Source organism: Natrix helvetica (assembly GCF_964273705.1).
Source record: "Natrix helvetica genome assembly, chromosome: 3".
Classification (NCBI taxonomy): Eukaryota; Metazoa; Chordata; class Lepidosauria; order Squamata; family Natricidae; genus Natrix; species Natrix helvetica.
The window spans coordinates 112,757,404-112,779,624 of NC_138549.1; the positions used below are offsets into that span (position 1 = coordinate 112,757,404).

At 38.5% G+C, this 22,221-nt stretch overlaps 1 protein-coding gene across 2 annotated transcripts in view; it reads left to right on the forward strand.

Moving 5' to 3' along the window:
- Positions 1-22,221, forward strand: part of BEND5 (BEN domain containing 5) — a 918,531-nt gene that overhangs the window by 783,101 nt on the left and 113,209 nt on the right. For both annotated transcript variants that reach the window (XM_081947742.1, XM_081947743.1), the window contains exons 10-11: positions 8,135-8,287; positions 20,656-20,818. In XM_081947742.1, the coding sequence (XP_081803868.1) occupies positions 8,135-8,287; positions 20,656-20,818 (316 nt within the window). The remainder of the gene's footprint in view (positions 1-8,134; positions 8,288-20,655; positions 20,819-22,221) is intronic.

The window sequence follows — 22,221 nt, forward strand, 5'->3', positions numbered from 1 at the left end:
ACAATCCCTCTGGTGGGAACATAAGCCTGAAAAAGTCACCGAAAATCAGATGGTTAAGATCCTGTGGGATTTTCGTATACAAACAGACAAAATACTAGCGCATAACACACCAGACATCACACTGGTTGAGAAAAATAAGGTTACAATCATAGACATCGCAATACCAGGTGATAGCAGGGTCGAGGAAAAGGAACATGAATAAATCTACACCATGGAACTGAAGATTTCTGTATTTAAAACAAAATCATGGTAAGGGGATTTCTACTATACTATTTCAAAGAATGAGGTTTGTCATATAATCATAGAGTTTGAAGGTTTCTTAGAGGTCACCTAGTCCAATTCTCACTCAGCGCAGAATCATACAGCATTTCTGACAAATGACTATTTGACCTCTATTGGAAGACCTTCTGTCAGGTGCAGGAAATCAGGAACCAGGGTAGAGTACAAGTTTATTTCATGCTACCTATCCACAAAAATCTGACGTACTAATGGTCAAGGCAAACTGGTGCCAGAGAAGAGTCAAAGGACTTCAAGGGGTGCTTAGATCTCTTACAAAAGTGTAGTGACTCCAATCTGATGGTGCATTGGATCCTGTCCACTGCCTCAGCCTGATCATCTCTTATACCCTCAGCAAAATGAATATGTGATAGCCTGTTCCATTGACTGAAGGATAGCTAGAATGTCCCCCTGATATCTAGCCTGAATCAACTTTTGCTTAGTTTTAACCCATGCTCCTGCCCCCTGCAATAATTCGTGCAACAATGAGATATTCCACTCTCTCTTCTCTGTGACAACCCTTCAGGTATTTGGAAACTGTTATTATTCATTCTTCAACCATCTGTTCTGTAGGATTATAAACGCAATAAGATATTGGGTTTATTATAGATATTTTCTATTGGGAATGAGAAGCCCCACAGTAGCTGTTCTACACAAGAATGAAGCCTTGTACCAGTTCCTGTTTTAAGCTCTGTTTCTGCCTAAGTCAGGTCACTTCATCCTGCTGTGTGGGAGGGCCATCCCTGCTGAGGGCTCATGGTATTTGCAGAAGGTCAGCCTTTTAAAAAAAGATGTGAAGGACCTTTCCTCTCGCATCACAGCTTTCATACCTCGTAAGTGATAAAAGAATAATCCAATATGCCGTATTTCAAAATGTACCTTGAAGTGTTCCTGATGAATGTTTCAAACCACAGATCACAGGAAATGGAAAGGTGAAGGGAATTTGGCCTTCATAATTTCAAAGGCTAAACTGTGAGGAATTAAACAAATCATGCCAAAATATCTTCTTAGGTACTAATTCATCAGAAGGTGTTTTGGTTAGAAAGGCATGCAGTGTGCAAAAGGTTTTTAAGAGAAAGAAAGCCATTTAATGCATGTTGCAGAGTCTTGAAATAGGAGTTTGGTTCCTTACATTTTTAATGGTATAATAAGATTTACAAAAAGAATAACAAAATTGTAACATAATTCCCTATTGGAAGAAATCTTTACCTTCAAAGATAAAACAAAAATATTTACCAGGTAATTTGCCATACTCAGAGTGCCTTAAGCCAGCATTTCTCATTAAATCTCTTGAAACGCGGGGACAGGAATCCCAAAATGTATGGACAACCCCTGGCTGAGAAAGGCTGGCTGAAGCATCCACCTCACATTTCTTCTCCATTCAACCTGAGCTTTTATTGTTGACTTATAATAAGAAGGCAGGCCAAAGATTCATTGCATATACTTGGATGTAATTTCTAGTTTCCACCAAGAAACTAGTTTGCCCTTATCATGATAACCCAGAATCATGGTGTAGATTTATTCTGCTTCTAATCTCTCGCCAACAAAGCAACTTGGCATATGGCATTTAGATGACAATTTCCTATCACTGTATGTTTTCCGTTTAACATGTCAGACTTGCTGATTGTGATATGTCAGCCTGAAGAGGGCAACAATATTCCTTGTCTGCGATTCTTTCTTATTTGCATGTAGATGAAAGTTGCTTAGTATAAGTGGTAGGCAATGGATTACATTTTTATAGTCAGCATTCAAGAATCATGTTCTCTGATAGGGCTTCAAGGACCATGAAGATTGAGTACTGTAGCCTACAATAGCACATAGAAAAATACACTTTAAAAAGAAATGTACAGTGTAAATCATGTTTAGCACTGAAAGGCTACAAATGGAAAAAATAAGGTCAAATGAACTATGGAGCTAACTCCTGGAATGAAATAATCTAAAATATGAAGTGGGACTAATAGTGTCTTCCTTTTTTTTGTGGAATTATTCAGCAAAAGATCTTCAGTTCTTTGCTAAGTTACTATTATAGTAGAGAATTAATGAAATTCATACTGACATGAAATCTGATTAACAGAATTCTGTTTTCCCCCCCTTACAATGCTTTTCTGTCCATAGCTTATGTTTGGTGCTAAATAGAAATTTATCCCCTTTGGTTCTATAACTTTATTGATTTCTTAAAGACATATCTGTACCTACGAATTATAATTAAGCTGGGATATCAACAGTATATATAAGAACATTAACCAATAATACTATTTTTCTTTCGTTTTGCAATGAATTCTAGAGGCACTGAGCTATGAGTTGTAAATATAAAAAGGAACATATAATTTGTGTGAGAAAATGTGTGAACATCAGAAGTCTTGTCTGTGACATCATATGTTGTCAGTTCGTTTCAGTATTCATTCAGGTATAGAATTAATCCAAGAGAATGTGGTTGTGAAATTTTGGGATTGCTTATTTATATGTGAAAAAGTCAAACTGGGCATTCAGTCTGCTTTCACGAGTGCTAAAACAAAAGATATGAGTATCCATACAAGCTCCTGGTGTCATGGTCCAGGAGATCAGTAAAGCCCTGAACATTTCTTAACATGATCCCCACATTTGCTCCAATTCATATAAGTCCTCAGTATCCCTGTTGAGCCACACCAATTTAAGAATGTAGCTCTCCCAGATCTGATAGCTAGGGTTCTTCAGCTTCCCAGCCGTCCAGGAATTTGACACTTAAAAAAAAAGTTTTTAGAAACGGTAATAGGGAAAAAAGTAAGACATTACCTGATTTTGAAAACTTTCACAAGCCATCAGCTTCTAAAAGAACAAGATCTCTGGTTGAGGATTAACTATCATAAAGATCCTGCACTTGGTTTTAGAATGGGACACATTTGGAATGTTGGAGACATGCCACTTTGGAAAAAGTGGCCAATCACAAACACTCATATACACTCAAACTGGAGCCACTGCTTCCACCTGCTACCACCTCTAGTCCTACAGAATGCTGCCTGCCATCCCTAGCTTACCATCTTACTTTTCTCATAGGCAAGTGGATGCACTTCCAACAAAGCGCTGGATGATGGCTACTCACTCTTTCTACCCTAAAGAATGCTTTTGGAGATCTGTTTCTACAGGCATTCTCAAAAGTAAAAATTATGCTTCAGGCTGGTGCTTTGCAACTTGTTAGCTTCCCACTTTTCTAAAAAAAAGAAAAGCATGACAGCAAAAACAATGAAATGATGTCAGGTATGATGGAAAATACTAGTTAACCATTGCATTCCTGGTGGATATTTCAAGTTTTGGGGACTCAGAATGTATTCTTCAATAGGGACACTGTGGCTCAGTGGCTAAGACGCTGAGCTTATAAATCAGAAAGGTTGGCAGTTTGTCGGTTTGAATCCTAGCGCCACGTAACAGACTGAACTCCCGCTACTTGTCTCAGCTTCTGCCAACTAGCAGTTCGAAAGCATGTAAAAATGCAAGTAGAAAAATAGGAACGACCTTTCATGGGAAGGTATCAGTGTTCCGTGCATCTTCAATGTTTAGTCATGCCAGCTACATGTCCACAGAAATGTCCTCAACAGCGTTGGCTCTTCAGCTTTGAAACGGAGATGAGCACCACTCCCTAGAGTCGGGAATGACTAGCACATATGTGTGAGGGGAACCTTTACCTTTACCTTTAATGTATTCTTCAGTGAGCTGTCCATGGTCTTAGCTGTATTTTGTTGAAGCAAAAAAAGATATTATTGTCATTCCTCAGCTGTCTCTGAGTGTTCAGCCATAGATAGATCCATTGTGATCCTCATCCAGACCAGGACACCCTTGTTTCTAGTTTTCAGTTGGTCTGAGGCAGGTTTTGTTCATGCTCACTTGCAATTTTCTATTAATCGGACACCCTGAAAAAATTGGTTTTCTCATTATCTCAAAGCTGCTGGTCTCATTTATGGAATTGGGAATAGATTCTCATTACTAACTTCACCTTAAAAATGTAAAATAAAGTAGATAAGTAGAAGGAAAACATTTTCCCTGAAAGAATTAGGCCTGAATAAAATATAGGAAAATTCAAACTGGGAAAATAGTGCAACTTAGGTTTATTTTATCTTTCCATATGCAGTTACCCCTAGTATACTGTTGGTGAACCTAAATAAAATAGTTAAATCACCACAGTGTTTTGTTCTTCTTTTCATGCTTACCTGGACCTTAATTACTCTAGTGAGATGTAGTTATTATTTATCAGGATTGCTGCTAGTTTTATTTTTATCTCATTTTCCCTCCAGTGTAAAAGTATTTGAACCAGGGATTAGTATCCACATTTAGCTTCACCAACTGACAAGACTAGCAGGTACCCCATGGGACTTTGTAGCTACTAAATTGAGTACAATTGCTATAGTCTTTATTTCCTTCTGCATCATGGATTCCCTGTATTTTGGACAAATTTCCATTAATGCAAGTTGTCTAATTAAAAAGGGATAGTAATATAAAGCAAAAATATACACCTTAATTCAACCTGCCAAGCTTTAAAATAGCCTCCAAAGCCATACCAGGGATACAGTAAATGCCAGCAATTTGAAATGAAAAGCTGAAACATAATGGTAAAATAAGTTACCAGCCATTGACTGTTAGAAGGCCAGTAGAATGCCTTTGTAGTTCTGGACAAAGAGAGTCTTTCCGCTACAAATATTTGTGGTATATTAACTATGACTCCCTTGCTAGATGAATAGGAAACATATTTCCTTTTATCAAATGTGTCTAAAAATCAAAGAACAGATATAAAAGTATAAATACCATTTTCCTAATAGACAACACTGCCTGGCAACTATACCACTCAGAAGTAATTACTAAAGCAAATTTGAATGTGTTGTTGAGTGGGATTGGATTATTGAAGAATGAAAGAAGAATAAAGAATTAGTTGATAGTTGGTCTGTTTTCACTGTATTGGCTTCTGCAATTTCAGAAGCTTCTAAGTAAAAATATGCTGTATACTAACAGGAATGTTTAATTGAGGGGACTTAGCAGTTTTAAGACTCTTTCATAGCAGTTGTGGAAAAAAAATCTTTTGGAAATATTTCCAGGTTTCAGGATGTAAAAAAATCCAGCTGTTTCATCTAATTATTTGACTCAGTTTAAAACAAAAACAGAAAACACTAGTCACTGAAAACGGATATGGTACAGAAAATTATCTAATATTATCTACTGAGCTGAAATAAACTTAAATTTTATCAATATTCATATATTGAATTCGTATAATAAATACATTCATCAACTTTCCTCAGATAGGAGGTTGAACAACTAGCCTTGTGGTGCAACCAGAACAATCTTGAAATAAACACACTCAAAACCGTAGAAATGGTGGTAGATTTTAGGAAAAACCCTGCTGTACTGCTACCTCTTACAATACTAGACAACGCAATATCAACAGTAGAGACCTTCAAGTTTCTAGGTTCTATCACAGTGATGGCGAACGTTTCGTGTGCCAAAAGCGGGAGGAGCGCAGGGGGGTTGTGCACAGGTGTGCCACATCCATAATGCTATGCACACAACCTCAGTGTGCATGCATGCACAACCAGTGCTCCCCCCATTTTTGGTGTGCTTTTTTCACCCTCCCCAGACTCCAGAGGTTTTATAGGAGCCTGGGGAGGGCAAAAACAGTCTCCCCTCCCGGAGGCCCTCCAAAGGCTTCAGGAGCTTCCCTGAAGCCTTCGGAGCACGAAAAACTGGCCCTATGGGCAAACCAGCACCTCAGGAACAGACTTCTGGTTTGCCGTTTTTAGCCCTCCGTAGCCTTCAGGAGACTTCCCTGAAGGCTCCAGTGGGCAAAAAATGACAATACTTCTGATTTGTCTGTAGGCTATTTTTCATCCTCCAGAGCTTCTCTGATTCTCCGGAGGGCAAAAAGACCCTATGAGAAAATTGGAAGTGACTTCTGGTTTGTCTGTAGGGCTGTTTTTCATCCTCCAGAGCCTTCAGGGGCCTTCCGGAGGCTTTCCTGAAGGCTCCGGAGGGCAAACAATGACTCTACTAGTAACCCAGAAGTGACTTGTTTTTTGCCCTCCGGAGCCTTCAGGGAAGCCTCCTGAAGGCTCCTGAAGGCTCTGGAGGGCTAAAACCTGCCCTACGAGCAACCCAGAAGTGACTTCTGGTTTGCTTGTAGGGTCATTTTTTGTCCTCCGGAGCCTTCAGGAAAGCCTCCTGAAGGCTCCGGAGGGCTAAAAATGGCCTCAAAAGAAGGTTAGGTCTTTGAAGATCAAACTGTAAGGTCAATTCAACATCTTTTCCTGAAATGAAGAGGAATTTTATCCAGTTACTGACAAAATAAATCATGGATGTTAGTATATTTTTCTTCATATAATGTTCTCCATACAATATTTTTATATAATGGACAGTTCCAATTAAAGGATATATTTTCTCTTTCTCTTTTGCATGGTTTCTAGAATTTTCAGCTCCGTGGTGGTACAGTGGTTAGAATGCAGTACTGCAGGCTACTTCTGCTGACTGCCAGCTGCGTGTGATTTGGCAGTTCGAATCTCACCAGCCTCGAGGTTGACTCAGCCTTCCATCCTTCTGAGGTGGATAAAATGGGGACCCAGATGGTTGGGGACAATATGCTGACTCTGTAAACCACTTAGAGAGGGCTATAAAGCACTATGAAGCAGTATATAAGTCTAAATGCTATTGCTATTTAAGTATGATGGAAAAAAATTAAGGCATCCCTAGACAGAAATTATAAAATAAAAGAGGCAGCAATAGAGAGAATAAATAATTGAAGGTAGTGAAAATACACAGCACAATTATTTGCTTGCAATCAAATGTTCTAAAGTTCACAAAAGAAAATGCCAAGAGTTTTTTAAAGGCATCAGGGAATAATACTGTGGTTTTTATTGTAAGAGTAATTTTATTCTGAGAAGTGACTCAAATATATTTGGTGTGCATTGATTTTAAGGTGCTTTTTTCATTTTACTGTTGTATCCAATAATATTGGCATACTTGTGCTGTGTCTGTAAATCATAAGGAGTCCTAAGGGCTTCAAAATCTTTTAGGGTAGCTTACTACACCAAAATACTTTGAGAAATTCACACACACACCCCAATGCATCCATCAAATTCCCCCTCTGTGCTGGTATTCAGAAATATTTTGCTCTAAAGAAATGTTACTACGAATTGAGGAATTTATGCAAGACTTCTTGATGCAAGAAAACAGCTGCTGTGCATAAACAAAACACTACAAATAATTAAGTAAAAATTTTTCAAGTGACACTGCTGAAAGATGATGACATGGATTAACATGAACTAACTTGTTAGATTATTTATAGTTCCTTGGCACTGAGGGACTAGATAATCAATGAGCTCTTCTGTTCTGTGTTTGTCAGAGAGATGGATCCTGAGTCATCTTCAAGTCTAGTCACTGAGAAAATGGAAGGTCCATGTCATGTCTTGCCCACTCCATTACTCTCATCTCAGACTTCTGTGGTGAAACTGGAAGGTTTAAAAGGTTATTGTAGCTCCCTTCAATTAGACACAGTTATACTTCACATAATCAGCAAGCCTGATTCTGCAGTTCCTCCACCTTTCCTTAGAGTCAGGCCTCTGCATGACTTCTTCCCAGCATAAATGGGTAGCAAAATCCCATTCAAGAGTGGAAACATCTCAGAGAAAAACCTACTCCAAGAGTCCTTTCTTACCTGTGTTCCTTGTGTGATGTACATAAAAAGAGGCGGGGCTTCTATTGTGCAGTTGTGACTGGCTTTTTTTGACCCATGGACACCCCTGGGAATTGCTACACATTTTGAGTTTCCAAATTGACATTGCCACTCCGATAGCTAGTTTCCTTGTTGAAATGTACCTTCAATTTACCTTATGTATTTTCTGTGCAGAAAGTTACCCTGGAATTCTATATTGACATCCATGCTCACTCCACTATGACGAATGGCTTTATGTACGGGAATGTTTTTGAAGATGAAGAAAGATTTCACAGGCAGATTATTTTCCCGAAGCTGCTCTGTCAGAATGCTGAAGACTTCTCCTTTGTAAGAAACATTTCTTTTAATGCATGCCTTTTTATCAATATATATATATATATATATATTTTAATAGTAGTAAATAGGATCTAGTCACAAAACCTCAGAAATCTAACAATGAAATAGAAATTAGCCAAACATTTTAACAGTTAGATCCAGCTAACTTTTCCAGAGCAGACAAAGATTTATATGATGATTTACAATGACAATTTCCACATAATACCCAATAATATAATTGTTAATAGTAATAATAATCTGTGACATAAATCAGTGGTGGGATTCAAATAATTTAATCACCGGTTCTCTGCCCTCGTGACCAGCTGGGTAGGCATGTCTGGGTATTCATGTGACTGGGTGGGTGTGGCCAACGTGACATAAGTTACGTCGAGAGGCACCTCACCTCACCCCTCCCAGCCACTCCTTGTCATGCCCAGCTACTGGCCCTGCCACCCAGCCGGGCGAGCAGCTGGGTGGCCAGGTGAGCAGCTGGGAAGTGAGGAGTGGCTGGGGGGGGGAAGGGCAAGGTGGGGGTCAGGCGTGGGGAGGCATGCTATTCAGCCAGTTTGCCGAACTGCACAGAAAATTAGCTACTGGTTCTATGAACCAGCTGAATCCCACCACTGACATAAATTCTTGAACAGTACAACTACTTTAAAGGCAGAGTGACTTCAAAAGGATTTTCAAGAGAATGGTGGAAAATGTCTACTGTGCTCTTAAGATTATACTGAATGTGTTTCAAAGTCTCTGCTGAAGTTATTAATTAAGGTTCGGCGGAAGGTTTCTCCATTACGTTTCAAATGTCTTTAGACTACAACTTGAAGAATGACCCATAACAAGTTCACGGGAGAAAATAAATCCTTTTTCCAATTTCTGAAGCTTACTAACCATAGCTTTTTGTAGCTTAAAGTGTGGTATATTCTCCTGCATTTTATTCTGATCCATCTTGCCATATTCAAAGGTGTTAAATATTATCTTTGAATAGCAGATGTCTGGGACAAACAACTAGGGAATGCTAATACCCTGTCCCTTTCTAGAGACATAAGATGGCAAGCCTGGAAATAGCACAATGGATTAAATGGATTTTTGGCTTGATATAACAAGCACAAAAATAGGTCTTTTCATGCAAGCAATTTTCATTTTCTATATTGTATGGCATTTCTTCCCAATCATATTAAACAATAGTAATTTCTTCCCCTACTATGACTTTCATGTCCCTTCATACTTTACTTTTATGATGATGGGAGTCTAGCCAGCAAGCATTACCAGTTGATATTTCAACTGGTGATTCGTGTTTAATTATATATTATTCCAATCACAGCCCATGTTGTAATCACCTATGGTAAAGATTTAAGGGCCTGAGGAAGAAAGAAAGGAAGCTAAAAGGCATTTTGCCCTTTTGCTTCACTGAAAAGAAGAATTAAAAAAGCAGCTGAGTCTGCATATTAGAAGCAAAGCAATCAACAAACTCCATTTGTCTATTGGCAGTAATACTAGCTGGACTATTCTTTCTTTTCAAAGAGTACTAGAGAAAATTGTTTGACTCTCCTGGGTTCATTTAATACAAATTTGCAAACAAATTTTGCATTATAAACTTGAGTAAATTGACACAGGCTTCTTTGTCACCCTTAGCTATGTATTTCCAGGAAAGTTAGAGGATTAAGGGATCAATTAAATACTTTGTTTCCAGCATTGCTAATTATGGTCCTAATGCAGGGGAAAGTAGGCACAGTTATAATAGATATTAGATTGATTAGGTTGCCTTAAATTCTGCGCTTGTTTTCTGGCATTCTCCCTGCAATATTATCTGGTTCAGATAGTGTTGTCTATTTTATATGCTCATTCATTTGTCAAAATAGGGATGATATATCCCATTATTTAATAAGAAACAAATTTGCACTTTCTTTTTTTCAAGAAAACAAGATGCAGCCAGGACTGACCCAGAAGCAACATTAAGATAAGAATAAGATCCATTGAAAGAATCTCTGAGATTATTGTTCTCTCTTAAAGTATCTGCTAAGTCTGATTGCGTCAGGGACGTGCAGTCAGGGGAGGCAGGGGAGGCAGAGCCTCACCGCTCTCATCATGAAAATAAAAAAAAGGGAAAAGGGAAAAGGCACTGAGGAGCCTTCTGCACACGTGGTCCGGGAATGGGACCAGGTGTGCAGGAGGCTCCTCTAGCCTCAGCCTCCCTCCTGCACACGTGGTCCCATTCCTCGCCTTCCTGAGTCAACATGAAGGGGACCGTGGAGTGCGAGCCACGGTCCCGCGGAGCGCGCTCCGTGGTCCCCTTCATATTGACTCAGGAGTCAGGAAGGAGGGGAATGGGACCACATGTGCAGGAGGCTGAGGCAGCTTCAGCCTCCTGCACATGTGGTCCCATTCCCCGCCTTCCTGAGTCAACATGAAGGGGACCGCAGCTCACGCTGATGATGTCACCAGCCTCACCAGCCATGAACCTCACCGCACGTCACTGGATTGCGTTAAGGGACAAAAAGCAGGGAGAAAAATTTGAAATGAAGCCCTCTCTACACTTCAGTTCATAACACCATTTAGCATGCAGAATAGCTTTCCCTTTGATGTACAATGTTCATACCATTAATAATGAATGAGTATTTTTTTTAAGGCAAGATGCTTACACTAAGTCTCCTGTGCTGCTGATATATTGGTGGCAGAATGGAATTCACCAGCATTGTTGTCATTTTGCTTGTTGGGAATAAGTATAGAATTTGCAGCACCCCTGCTTGCATGAAGATCAACTAAAGACCAAAGTTTAGGTGAATTTGTTTAAGAAACAACTGCCTGGAAATATTTTATTTGAACATTTAATTGGATTCAGAATTAGCTAAATTTATACTTGTGTGAGGAGTTTATTCTCACTGATGAAGTGTTACTCTGAAAATATGATTGTTACATGGCTAACTTCTCTCCTTGTGCTCCTTCAACTCATACCTTGCTGCTGCCTTATAATAATTATTATGAAGGCAGGCATATTTTTTCAACCATGACACTCACCCAAATTGCAGTTAAAAATAAACATTTTGTCTGGGAATGTCTTGTACAGAATAGAAACTGCAGACTTTCTGGTTTTATTTCTGATAATCCAATTAACAAATTCTACTCAGAATTGGTAACTTACTATATAACACCTATTTGTGCAGCTAGTGGGGAAAACGAAACTGCATTTATTAAGGCTGGATCAAATGGCTATTTGTGAACATTTCAGATTTCTTCCCTGTAAATTTGGGCTAATGTACAAAATATCTCTATTGTTATGTTCCTCCCACATCAGAGCTGTGATATTTGAACTAAGCATAATATCATACTTATTAGATGCAGTTGCCCTCACGGAATAAATATGTTTGGTATTAAATAATAATGAACTCTATAAGTAAGTAAGAATTTAAATCTTCACATTTGTACATTAGTTATCAGATTATGAAATATTGCTCAAAACATTATGTTTTCTCATCTTCTGAAGGAACATCTGATTATATGATTAAAATAGAAATGTATGGTATTGATTTAAGGCTCATTCTCTCCCGTTAACATTAGAATTAGAAAAAAATGCTGGACATTCTCCTGTAGTCATTTAAAGATTCATGTGATTTAACTTCCATAACTGGTCTATTAACAAGAATCAATGGATAGTTATGGCATACAAGAGACTAATTCATATCCTGGGCATTACCTCCAGTTCAGCCATAATAATCATTGGGATGTAGTAAGTTAAGATTCAGGCAGAGTGTCTGATAATAGACCTGAATTCAAGCCTGTCAAATAAGAGATCCCTGAATAGGGATCTTGAGGAACTGCAGCTTCTAAGGTTCCTAATGAACTAATCACTTTGCTGTATCATCCAGTAGGTTTGAAGCAAAGAGGAAATAAAAGGAAAGAAACATGCTTGGTCCCAGACCAGAAAACTGATTTATACCTTATCCATGCTCCTAAAACTCCAGGCTTCCTTTGCTAATGTGTATTAGTAATTAGTAAAATCGCCATTGAAAATGACCAAGACACTGAAATTAGTACATTCGGCTATTAAATGCCATGTGGGAATCAATCATCCATTAGTTCCTTGCCCATTTCACAGTTCATCTCAAAATGTTGGTGCTCAGCTTTTACAACCCTGTAGAATGGCCCAGGAACATCTGTGCAACCTGCCATTGACTATGGCCATCACTTGGGTTTTTTTCTCCTTCTGATAACCCTTCCGTCTGAGTTGAAGTTGGTGGCAACCGAGGAATAGAGGTTTTCAGTTGTGATGTCCCAACTTAGGAATTGATTCTCCTGGGACATTAGACTATTTAAAGATTTTTTAAATAAAATTATTAGGAACAGAATGCAGAAATATTTAGTTCTGGCTCTTGAATTTGCTGACTATCAATCTGTTGACAATCTTTCTATTCTGGCAGAAGCAGTAGAAAGAAGAGAAGATTAGGAGAAAAAGTCTGTTTACAAAATGCCACTTGATTACAAACTTGTCCATTTTACCAACAGCATTAATAAAAGTGAAGATTTCAGATTTGAAAAGACCCCTTTTTTATTCTCTGTAGGACCAGGTTCAACCCAAAAGAGGGGCCAAATGGGTCATAAGTCAAAAGTCCCTGCATGCCCACAAGAGATCTAAGTCCAGCCCACCTTGAATGCCTTCTTAATTCCCGCTCATTTCCCTTGACAATTAGTTACTCAGATTCTTTTTTTAAATATTTTTTTATTTTTGAATAAACACAAACAAACAAGACACAACAAACACATAAAAACATATTCCATTACAAATTATAAAAAAGTGTGTCAATTGGTTACAAAGAACTTTCATGCATCCCTTCCACAGTCATCACCTAAAATCCATATCAAATTATATATTTTACATCAAATATATTTATATATATTACTATCATCATACCTCATCCTTCATATGACATCCCTTTATAACAAATAGTTGTTTTAACATCCCTTTATAACAAATATTCCAAAATTCAAAGCAAAGCCACATAATGACATTCCATTGTCTATTTTCAATATCATCCAACAACATTCTATCTTTGTGAAATGTTCTAAATAAAAATTAATTATGTTTGATAACAAAGTTTCTTAACCTCCTTTCTTAATCATTGTTTACAGTGTATATCCAATTTCAATATTATAGGCTTTCATACATAACTAAGTTTCAAAACTTCCTTTCATGGTCACCATTTAAAATTTATACCAAATTTCCTCTTGTCGAACCAATATATATGTATACATTATATCATTATCAATTATTTATCTAACTATATCCATGATCAATCCAATTTCAATATTACAGACTTTCATACATAACAAAATTTCTAAACTTCCTTTCATGGTCACCATTTAAAAACGTATACCAAATTTTCTCTTATCAAACCAATACATATGTATACATTATATCATTATAAATTATCTATCTAGCTATATCCATTATCATTTCATTTTTAACATAATGCTCTTATTTTAACTATTTAGCTAGTATTTTGTTAATAGTTTTCATATCTCAACCTATGTCTTTCCAGTAGTAGTACAGTCTTATTTCTTTTGCCTTATGTGGGATTAATCTTCGGGTTATTTCCTTTCCATCTATCTTCCCTTTCCATGTTCCATTCTTTCCATTTTCAACCATGCTCAAATCACAGTCAATATCCACAGTTATCTTGCCTCTTTGTTCATTTTTCCCTTGGGTTTTTAAGACTCTAACCTCCACTTTTTCCATTAGCTGGCTATCTTCAATTTCATCAAATTTTGATATATTGCCATCTATATTTTCCAATTTCTTCTCAATTCCCTCTGATGTTTCTAATAATTTTTGAATTTCAAACATAATCTGTTGTAATGTTATGGTTTCTTCTTGGTATTGTGTCATTGTCCAATTTATAAACACTGCCACTCTAGTTGTTTTTCACTTCTTCCTTGCTGCCAAAGAGACATCCAAAGGGCACCTGCATAAACAACCCATTTTATCTCTTTGCAAGCTAAAACCTTTGAAGTGCAAAGTCAAAATGATCAAAGAAAAGAGAGAGAAAAATATTTCCAGAACTCAGCCTCCAACCTCCAAGTGGCAGTGTAACTTCTTTACCCTCTGATGTTACTGCTCTCTTTATATTTCTTTTATATCCTCTTTATATTCCAAGCTTAAAAGAAACAAGGCTCTTAAATGGAACAAAAGAAAAAGAAAAAAAAAACCATCCAAGCCAGTATTGTGGGAAAAAAAGATTTAATCCATAGGTTTAAAAAAGTAGTAGAAGAAAAGCCAATACTTTCACTTTAAAAAGTAGGAAGTGTTTGCAAAACTTCCATCCATAGAAGACACTTTAAAAAAAGATAACACACTGTCCAAAATAGCTTAAATTTGCCGTTTATGTTTTTCTTTTCTTTACAAGTTTAATTTGGTTTTAATCTTTTTTGGTCAATCTCTTTTGTAAAAATAAAATTTCCTCACCAGATGGACACACTTTCTCTTTCCGCTTTCCCCCGGTTGCGGAGCTGTCCTGACTTCAGCAGCTTGGGGCTGCGCTTCTATCACCGCTAGAAGAGGTTCTCTTGGATCAATCAGGGACTTTGTGATGTCCCTGAGATCAGCAAGACTCTTTGGGACAGCCTCTTCAGGACAGGTCCAGATGGACCACCAAGCGGTAAAAGTATTGGCTGCGATCTCGAACCTCCAAGATTGTACGTCCGTATTGTTGTGACGTCAGCTCCTTCTCCCTAGTTACTCAGATTCTTGTAGAGAGCTTAAGCTTGCAATAAATCTTTATGCTCATTTAAATTGCTTGAAGCTCTTGATTCCCCTGGCGTGTGACATTCTCTTCCTCAATCTTTGTTTCTAGACATATATTTTTACCTATTTTAACCAGTGATCTAACTTCAGATTGCCACAGTGTTGATTTTGCTCCTATACATGCATTTATGAATATGTGACACAATTTATGAATGCCCCTTTAGTTGTCCCCCCCCCCAATGATAGCATAAATATCAGTTTCAGAAAAGGACAAAAGGAGGTTCCGGTTCCGGCGGCCGACAGCGACAGGCAGCTCCTTGCCCGCTCTGGCTCCCCGGTGGGCTTCCCCACTCCTTGGGGGGCACAGGACACCCCGCAGAGGGGTCCTGCCGGAGGGGCGGCATCACAGAGGACTCCTGCAGCGGCGGTGGCCGGCGGGAGGTCTCTCACTCGCCCAAGGCACCGGGGAGCAAACTCGGAGGGCGCTTCGCGTTTCTGCGCCTCGCGCCTCGCTACAAGCTGACTGGAGAATGTAACAATAGAAGGAAGCAGCTGCAGTGCGGTGAGGTTGCTTCTCTCTTCATTCCCTACTCTGCACGGAAGAATTACTCAGCTTTTTAAAATCTTAACTTTCGGAGCATTTTGGAGGCGCGGCTGGAGGGAGGGGGTCCCCCCCCTTGGACAAGCGGCGAGGAACAATTCTGCTCTCAGCCCCCGGGGAAGGAGGAGGGGGGAGAGCCAACAAATGAAGCCTCACCCAGGCTAAAATGATTTTCTCTTCAATTTAATTCTACATATTACTGATGATTTGAGGACTTTTGGAACTTTTAAAACTTTGTTATGCCTCTGTGCCCAAAACTGGCAGGGCAAGATGGCACACTTCTGTTGTCTTTATGAACTGTGAAACCTGACTCCACCTTTAAAATTCAGGCTTCCGGTCTTTGTCTCCGTGTCTCCCAGAGGAATCTCTTGTGGATTGGTATTTTTTAAACTTTCTAGGGGAAACTTTCTATCTATTGCCAGACTTATTAGAGACACTCTCTTCTGCCTGGTTCTTCTGCTCCCGAAACTCACCTGGCTACCCTTCTTTTCTAACTGTCTATCTTATATATGGACTGAACTTCTAACGTTATAAATGATGCCACCCAAAAGACCACCTCCTGGAAAACCTGGCTTTGCCACTTCTGCTCCAACATCTGCAACATCCAGTCCAGCCACACAGTCAAAGATAACAGAACTGATGCAACCTAAGACTACAGAGATGGACTTTCAACAAATGCTTCAACAAATTTTACAGGGCCAGGAGGAAATCAAGAAACAGCTAAGGGAAATGAAAGATGAAATTAAAGAAAATCAAGCCCAAATATATAAGAACTCACAAAGACTGAATCTTGTGGAAGGGGGGGTGGAGGAGGTGAGGGGGGGGGGTAGAAGCTGTGCAGAAAGGGAACAAAGATCTTGACACCCAACAGATGAAAATAGAATTTGAGAGAATGTCCTATTACCTTAGATTTCAAAATGTTATAGAAGAAGATGGGGAAAACATAAGGGACATCATGACAAACATCCTGGCTGACTACACACACAAAGAAAAACAACAGATGGGGTGGGATATAGACCTGGTTTATAGAGTGAACTCAGCCTATGCTAGAACACACAATGTACCCAGGGAGGTTCACATTAAATTTCTTAGAAAAAGCACAAGAGATGAAATTCTGGGTGTACAAAGGGGGCAAGCATTGACATACCATGATAGGGAGATAACCATTCTGAAGCAGATCCCTAAGAAGATTAGAGAAAAAAGGAAGAATTATTCGCAATTAGCGAATAAATTATACCAGAAAGGGGTGTGGTTCAGATGGTTGATGCCTGAAGGTATGCTGATATTCTGGGAGGAGACAAGAATCAGAATCAATTCACCCATAGAGGCGCAGGCCTTTATGGAAAAAAACAAAACACTCCTAGAAAAAACACGAGACACTACAACGGACACACAGGACACGGGAGGGGCCAGAGCTCTGCCAGTGGAGGGAGAAGGGGCAATAGCAAGAAAACTCAGATCACAAAAATAAACAAGAAAATCATATTATTATAAACTGAGCGAAAGTGATAATGGAATTATATCTGGATTTTATACTGTAATGTCTAATCTGATTGAAAATAGTAATAGAACTAACATGCTGATTGTAACCAATTATATACCAATGCATTATATATAAATGTATACTATGAGTATGGTGGGAGGGGCGCCTACCACACTTTGCAACTGCCAAAATTTGTATACCTGTCCATTTACCCTTTTCCCTATAAATGTTGAAAAACCAATAAAAATTTTTATTAAAAAAAAAAAAAAGGACAAAAGGACAATTTCTTCATAAGGTTCCAATCAAAATTTGTTTATCTAAATTTTTGACAAAGTCCAACATACAACATTTCAACCTCCCCAAACTCCTCCACATATAACTGTAATGACAGAAAAAAGGAAATTATTAACTATTAATATACCTCCTAGTATTTTTTGGATAAAGTGGTAATAAATTGCATTAAAAATGAGCAGACCATATAAGGAATAATTATATAATTATTTATAAGTAATTAAATCTAAATTTAATCTTTCAATTCTACACACACACACACAAACATACACACACAGAGGGGAGGGAGGGAGAGAGAGAGAGAATCTCTAAATCTCATTCATTGTAAAAGTGAGATGTTCACCTTTTAATTCAAAGCAGTGGTGAAATTCAAATTTTTTTGCTACCATTCTGTGGGTGTAGCTTGGTGGCAGGGGAAGGATACTGCAAAATCCCCATTCCCTCCCCACTCTTGGGGAAAGGTTATTGCAAAATCTCCATTCCCACCCTAATCTGGAGCCAGACAGATGTTGTATTTGCTGGTTTTCCAAACTACTCAAAATTTCTGCTACCAGTTCTCCAGAACCTGTCAGAACCTGCTCAATTTTACCCGATTCAAAGGCCAAAAACCACCCAAAAGCTCTATCCTGAAGATATCACAATACAACTACTGCATATTCTTTTACTTTTTATTTTTAATTTGGTAGTACAAGATAAAAAGCATTAAATAATGCAAAAAGTCTCTACAAAATGCAATCAATACAATTTCTTCAGCTCTTCACTTCTCAGGTTTCACTAGATTTCTCTCCTTTCATAATAAAACAGCAGAATTACCTTGCAGGGTCACAAGGGATGAGCTATGATAGTGCTTAGAACTCCTTAGTTCTAAGGAATATTACTAGAGGTAAAAGGAAATAGAATTTCATCTACTTTGAGTTAACCTGTAAGATGCTATGAGTTTTCAGGCAAGAAACTATGAAATTCAACTAATCGAAGGCTAAAAAATCCAGATATTTCTAGCTCAGCAGGTATTTCTGAATTACAATCTCTCCGCATACCTTCACTTATCAAGGTCTGCCATGCAGTGACATATATCAGTTCCTTCGAAGGCCTAATTCCAAGAGACGGGAGAAGTTTTGTGCTAAACAAAAAATCTGTATTCTTGTTTTCTCAGGTTCTGATTCCTGACAACTGTGCTACGGCATGGAATGAAGCAGCATATGGCCTAGTCTGAAAAGACATTTGGCCTCAAGGGAATTTGATAGGAAGAGAAGTCTTTTATTGCATTGTCAATAGTTCACCTGTATTCTAGAAAAAGAGTTTTCTGTGCCTTGGTGTTGTTATTTCTTCACAGTATGATCCAAAGCCATTCCTATTTTGGAGGAACACACACTATATTGGTTCCGTGTAGAAGGAGAAAAAATAGATTAAATGGGACAGTCATGACATACTATATTTTTCAGAGTATAAGACGCAGTTTTCCCCCCTAAAAGAGGCTGAAAATGTGGGTGCATCTTATACTCCAAATGTAGCCCTGCTCACCCGCTGGCCCCGACCCTTCGGCGTCTGCACGTCCTCTTCCTGGCTGCAGAGATTGCCACAACAATGGCTTGCTTTTTGGGGCTCCGTGCCTCCGCATGTTTTCAGCCTCCAAATGCTTCCTTTGAGACCTGTTCAAGGCTGCTAGGATCACCAGAGCACATCGTCGCTGATCACCACCTCTGTGCGTCATGTTTTCGGGTGGCAATCAGAGCATTTGGAGGCTGAAAACACAACGGGCGTAGCCCAAAATGGCAGCCTGGAACAGCTGCTACCTTCTCTTACCTCTTCCATGCTTCACCTGCTTTGTTAATTGCAGCTCCCTGCAATGATCAGCTGTGATTTAGAAGCTGCTTTCCAGCTCCAACTAGGGGCACGCTCGCTCACAACCAGCGAACTAATGTGCTGAAGCTGTGCTGAATGACACCAGCCAGATGAATACCTGGTAGGCAGAATTCCCCCCTATTTTCCTCCCCAAAAACTAAGGTGTGTCTTATACTCGAGCGCGTCTTAGATGCTGAAAAATATGGTACTTACTGAAACATATGGAGCCTCTTTCAATAATTATATGCAATTTTGAAAAATGCATATTGTTTAAAACATCTCTCAAATTCTAGTAAAAACAATCTTTTTTAGACTATGGAACAGAGCAAGGAAACAGGAAGCAATTGAGAGCTAAAAATCAGTATGTTAAACAATCATGCCTTCATTTCTTATAAAAGATCTCTGAGCAGTGAAATGACTTCAGAATTCTTCCTTTGCATAGATACAATATTTCTTTAATGCTAAGTATTTACATGATCCTTGGAGTCTTAGAGCACTCAGGTATCATAATTACTGAACTGGAAAAAATAGAGAAGCAAATAAATATGCAGGAGTACAAAACATCAAAGTGTTTCCTAAAACATTTATTCCTTTGATGAAGGTCAGTTTGAAATAACACCTAATACTTTTATTGAATGCATGGCATTCAACATTGAGATTAAAAAAAGTATAGCATTTCATGTTCTGCCTTGGTGTCTTTCCAGTTTTATCAATTTGCCTCTGTTTACACAGACCTAATAAAATAAAATAAAATAAGACAATTATTTTAATATGTATGTGAAAGACAATATAAAAAGTGTCAACAATTGCAATAATTATAATTTCAGTACATTTTCTCCTTAGAATCCAACCTGAAACTTAATTTTGGGAGGTAATGCATACCTGTAATTGCATGTCCAAAGTGTATACTGTATAGTGCATTGGGCCACAATGCTAGAGGAGAATGGCTTAACTTCCTGGTTTCTATGTTCTCAGTGAATATCTCCTACAAATTATTATTTATTTTACTAAGTAAAATGTTTACACACAACTTTATCAACATTCTTGCAAGGAAACTGGTTTCAGTTTATTTGTTCATGTTTTTAAGATGCAACTTTAAGAAAAGAACTGCAGGGCTCCTAAGATGTGGTCACAATTGCATCACAAAATTGGTATCTTATTCGGAGTTTATGAAAGGGAACTGGGAAGCGTAAAACAAAAGAACTAATAAAAACCTCTACATACATGGAAGACTTAATGCATTTCATGCTAGATTTCTATCAGATGTACTACACAAGAGCTCTTTGTGATATTCTTGGTGCTTAAGCAAGTCAACAGTTGACAGAAATGCGATTTGGCTTATAGAATTTACCTAACTTCCTGGTGGGGGGGAAGCCCCTCTCAATGCAAAATCCCATTTCATCCACTCTCATCTTTTTTCTTACTAGTCAAGCACTTCCTTCAATCGAGATGCTGTTAAGGCAGGGACAGGACGGCGCTTCCTTGGTGGCCTACTGGATGACACTTCTTACTGCTATACACTGGAAGTCTCATTTTACAGCTACATAATTGGGGGAACCAGTTCTACAGTCCCATATTCAGAAGAAACATGTATCCTTTAAAGGAATTTCTCTTTGCTCGGCAAGATCTGGAAACTGAAGGTAAACAAAATCCTTAGTAATTAGTGTTTGTTGTAACGACTCTGTCTTAGGAAGTGGATTAATGAGATGACAGTGACTTAGAAAAGTTATTAAATGAAATTTCTCATGGAAACATTTCTTCTACATTGAACTTCATCTCTAAATGGCCCTTCTGGGAGGCTTTCAGAGGTGGTATTCAGCAGGTTCTGACCAGTTCTGGAGAACTGGTAGCGGAAATTTTGAGTAGTTCGGAGAACCGGTAAATACCACCTCTGACTGGCCCCGCCTCCATCTATTCTCTGCCTACCAAGTCACCGGCTGATTGGGAGGAAATGGGGATTTTGCAGAATCCTTCCCCTGGAATGGAGAGGGAATGGAGATTTTACAGTATCCTTTCCTTACCATGCCCACACCCACTAAGTCATACCACGTCCATCAAGGTATGCCCACAGAACTGGTAGTGAAAACATTTGAATCCCACCACTGGAGGGTTTGCCAAAGTTCACCTACCAAACCAGGAAGGTTGTTCCTTTATGATTTTTGGCTCTTTCTGCCCTCTAAACCCTTTGTGCCTCTTTGTGTAGTGTGGCTCCCAAATCTACTGAGCAGCTTTTCAGGAGACCTACATGTGGATTAAAGAGAAGGAGACAGAGAAAAGTGACAGGAAATCTTCTTATTAGGAATTGCCTTAAGTTATCCTTATATATAAGATTATTAAGCTGTCCTTATAACCTTTGGGACAATATATTGTGGAAACAAATGTATCCCCCATCTGTTCATTCTTCATACAAACAGAATGATCTAAATGTATACCACATTGTGTGACAAGTGGTAAATTTGTTATCTCTTAAATCTCTTCTGAGCCTTGGCCAAAGTTGCTAAGAAACAATTTTAGTCTGTGGGAGAAAATGCTAATGAGTATTCCAGAAAGGCTATCCTTCTTTTGGTTATGTTCTCTTTTTGTCTCTTTCTTGGGGAAAAAATATTATTATTTTCTCCCCCTTTGAGGGTTGAGAGCGGATTGGCCTCTTTATGTCCATGCAGGCTCAACTTATACAGACGTAACTACATCCCTCTTGCTTCATACACTATTGCTATCAGTCAGCCAGAGTAGAGAATAAAATGTAGATAGGAATTACTGTATTTTGTAGTGCTGTTCAGAATGGCTGAGGCCGCGGTTTGATTTCCATAGACATAGTTGATCTGTTATTCCAAAACTATCACAAGCTGGTGGATATGGAAAATATAAGCTTGATAATCCATATATTAATGCCAAGAAAGGTATCCTACCAGTCTGTAATGTCCCTTTCTTCTTGCTAAGAAGAAAATTCTCCATTTTTCCTGAACTGCAGTATGATAATCATGTTTGCAAAA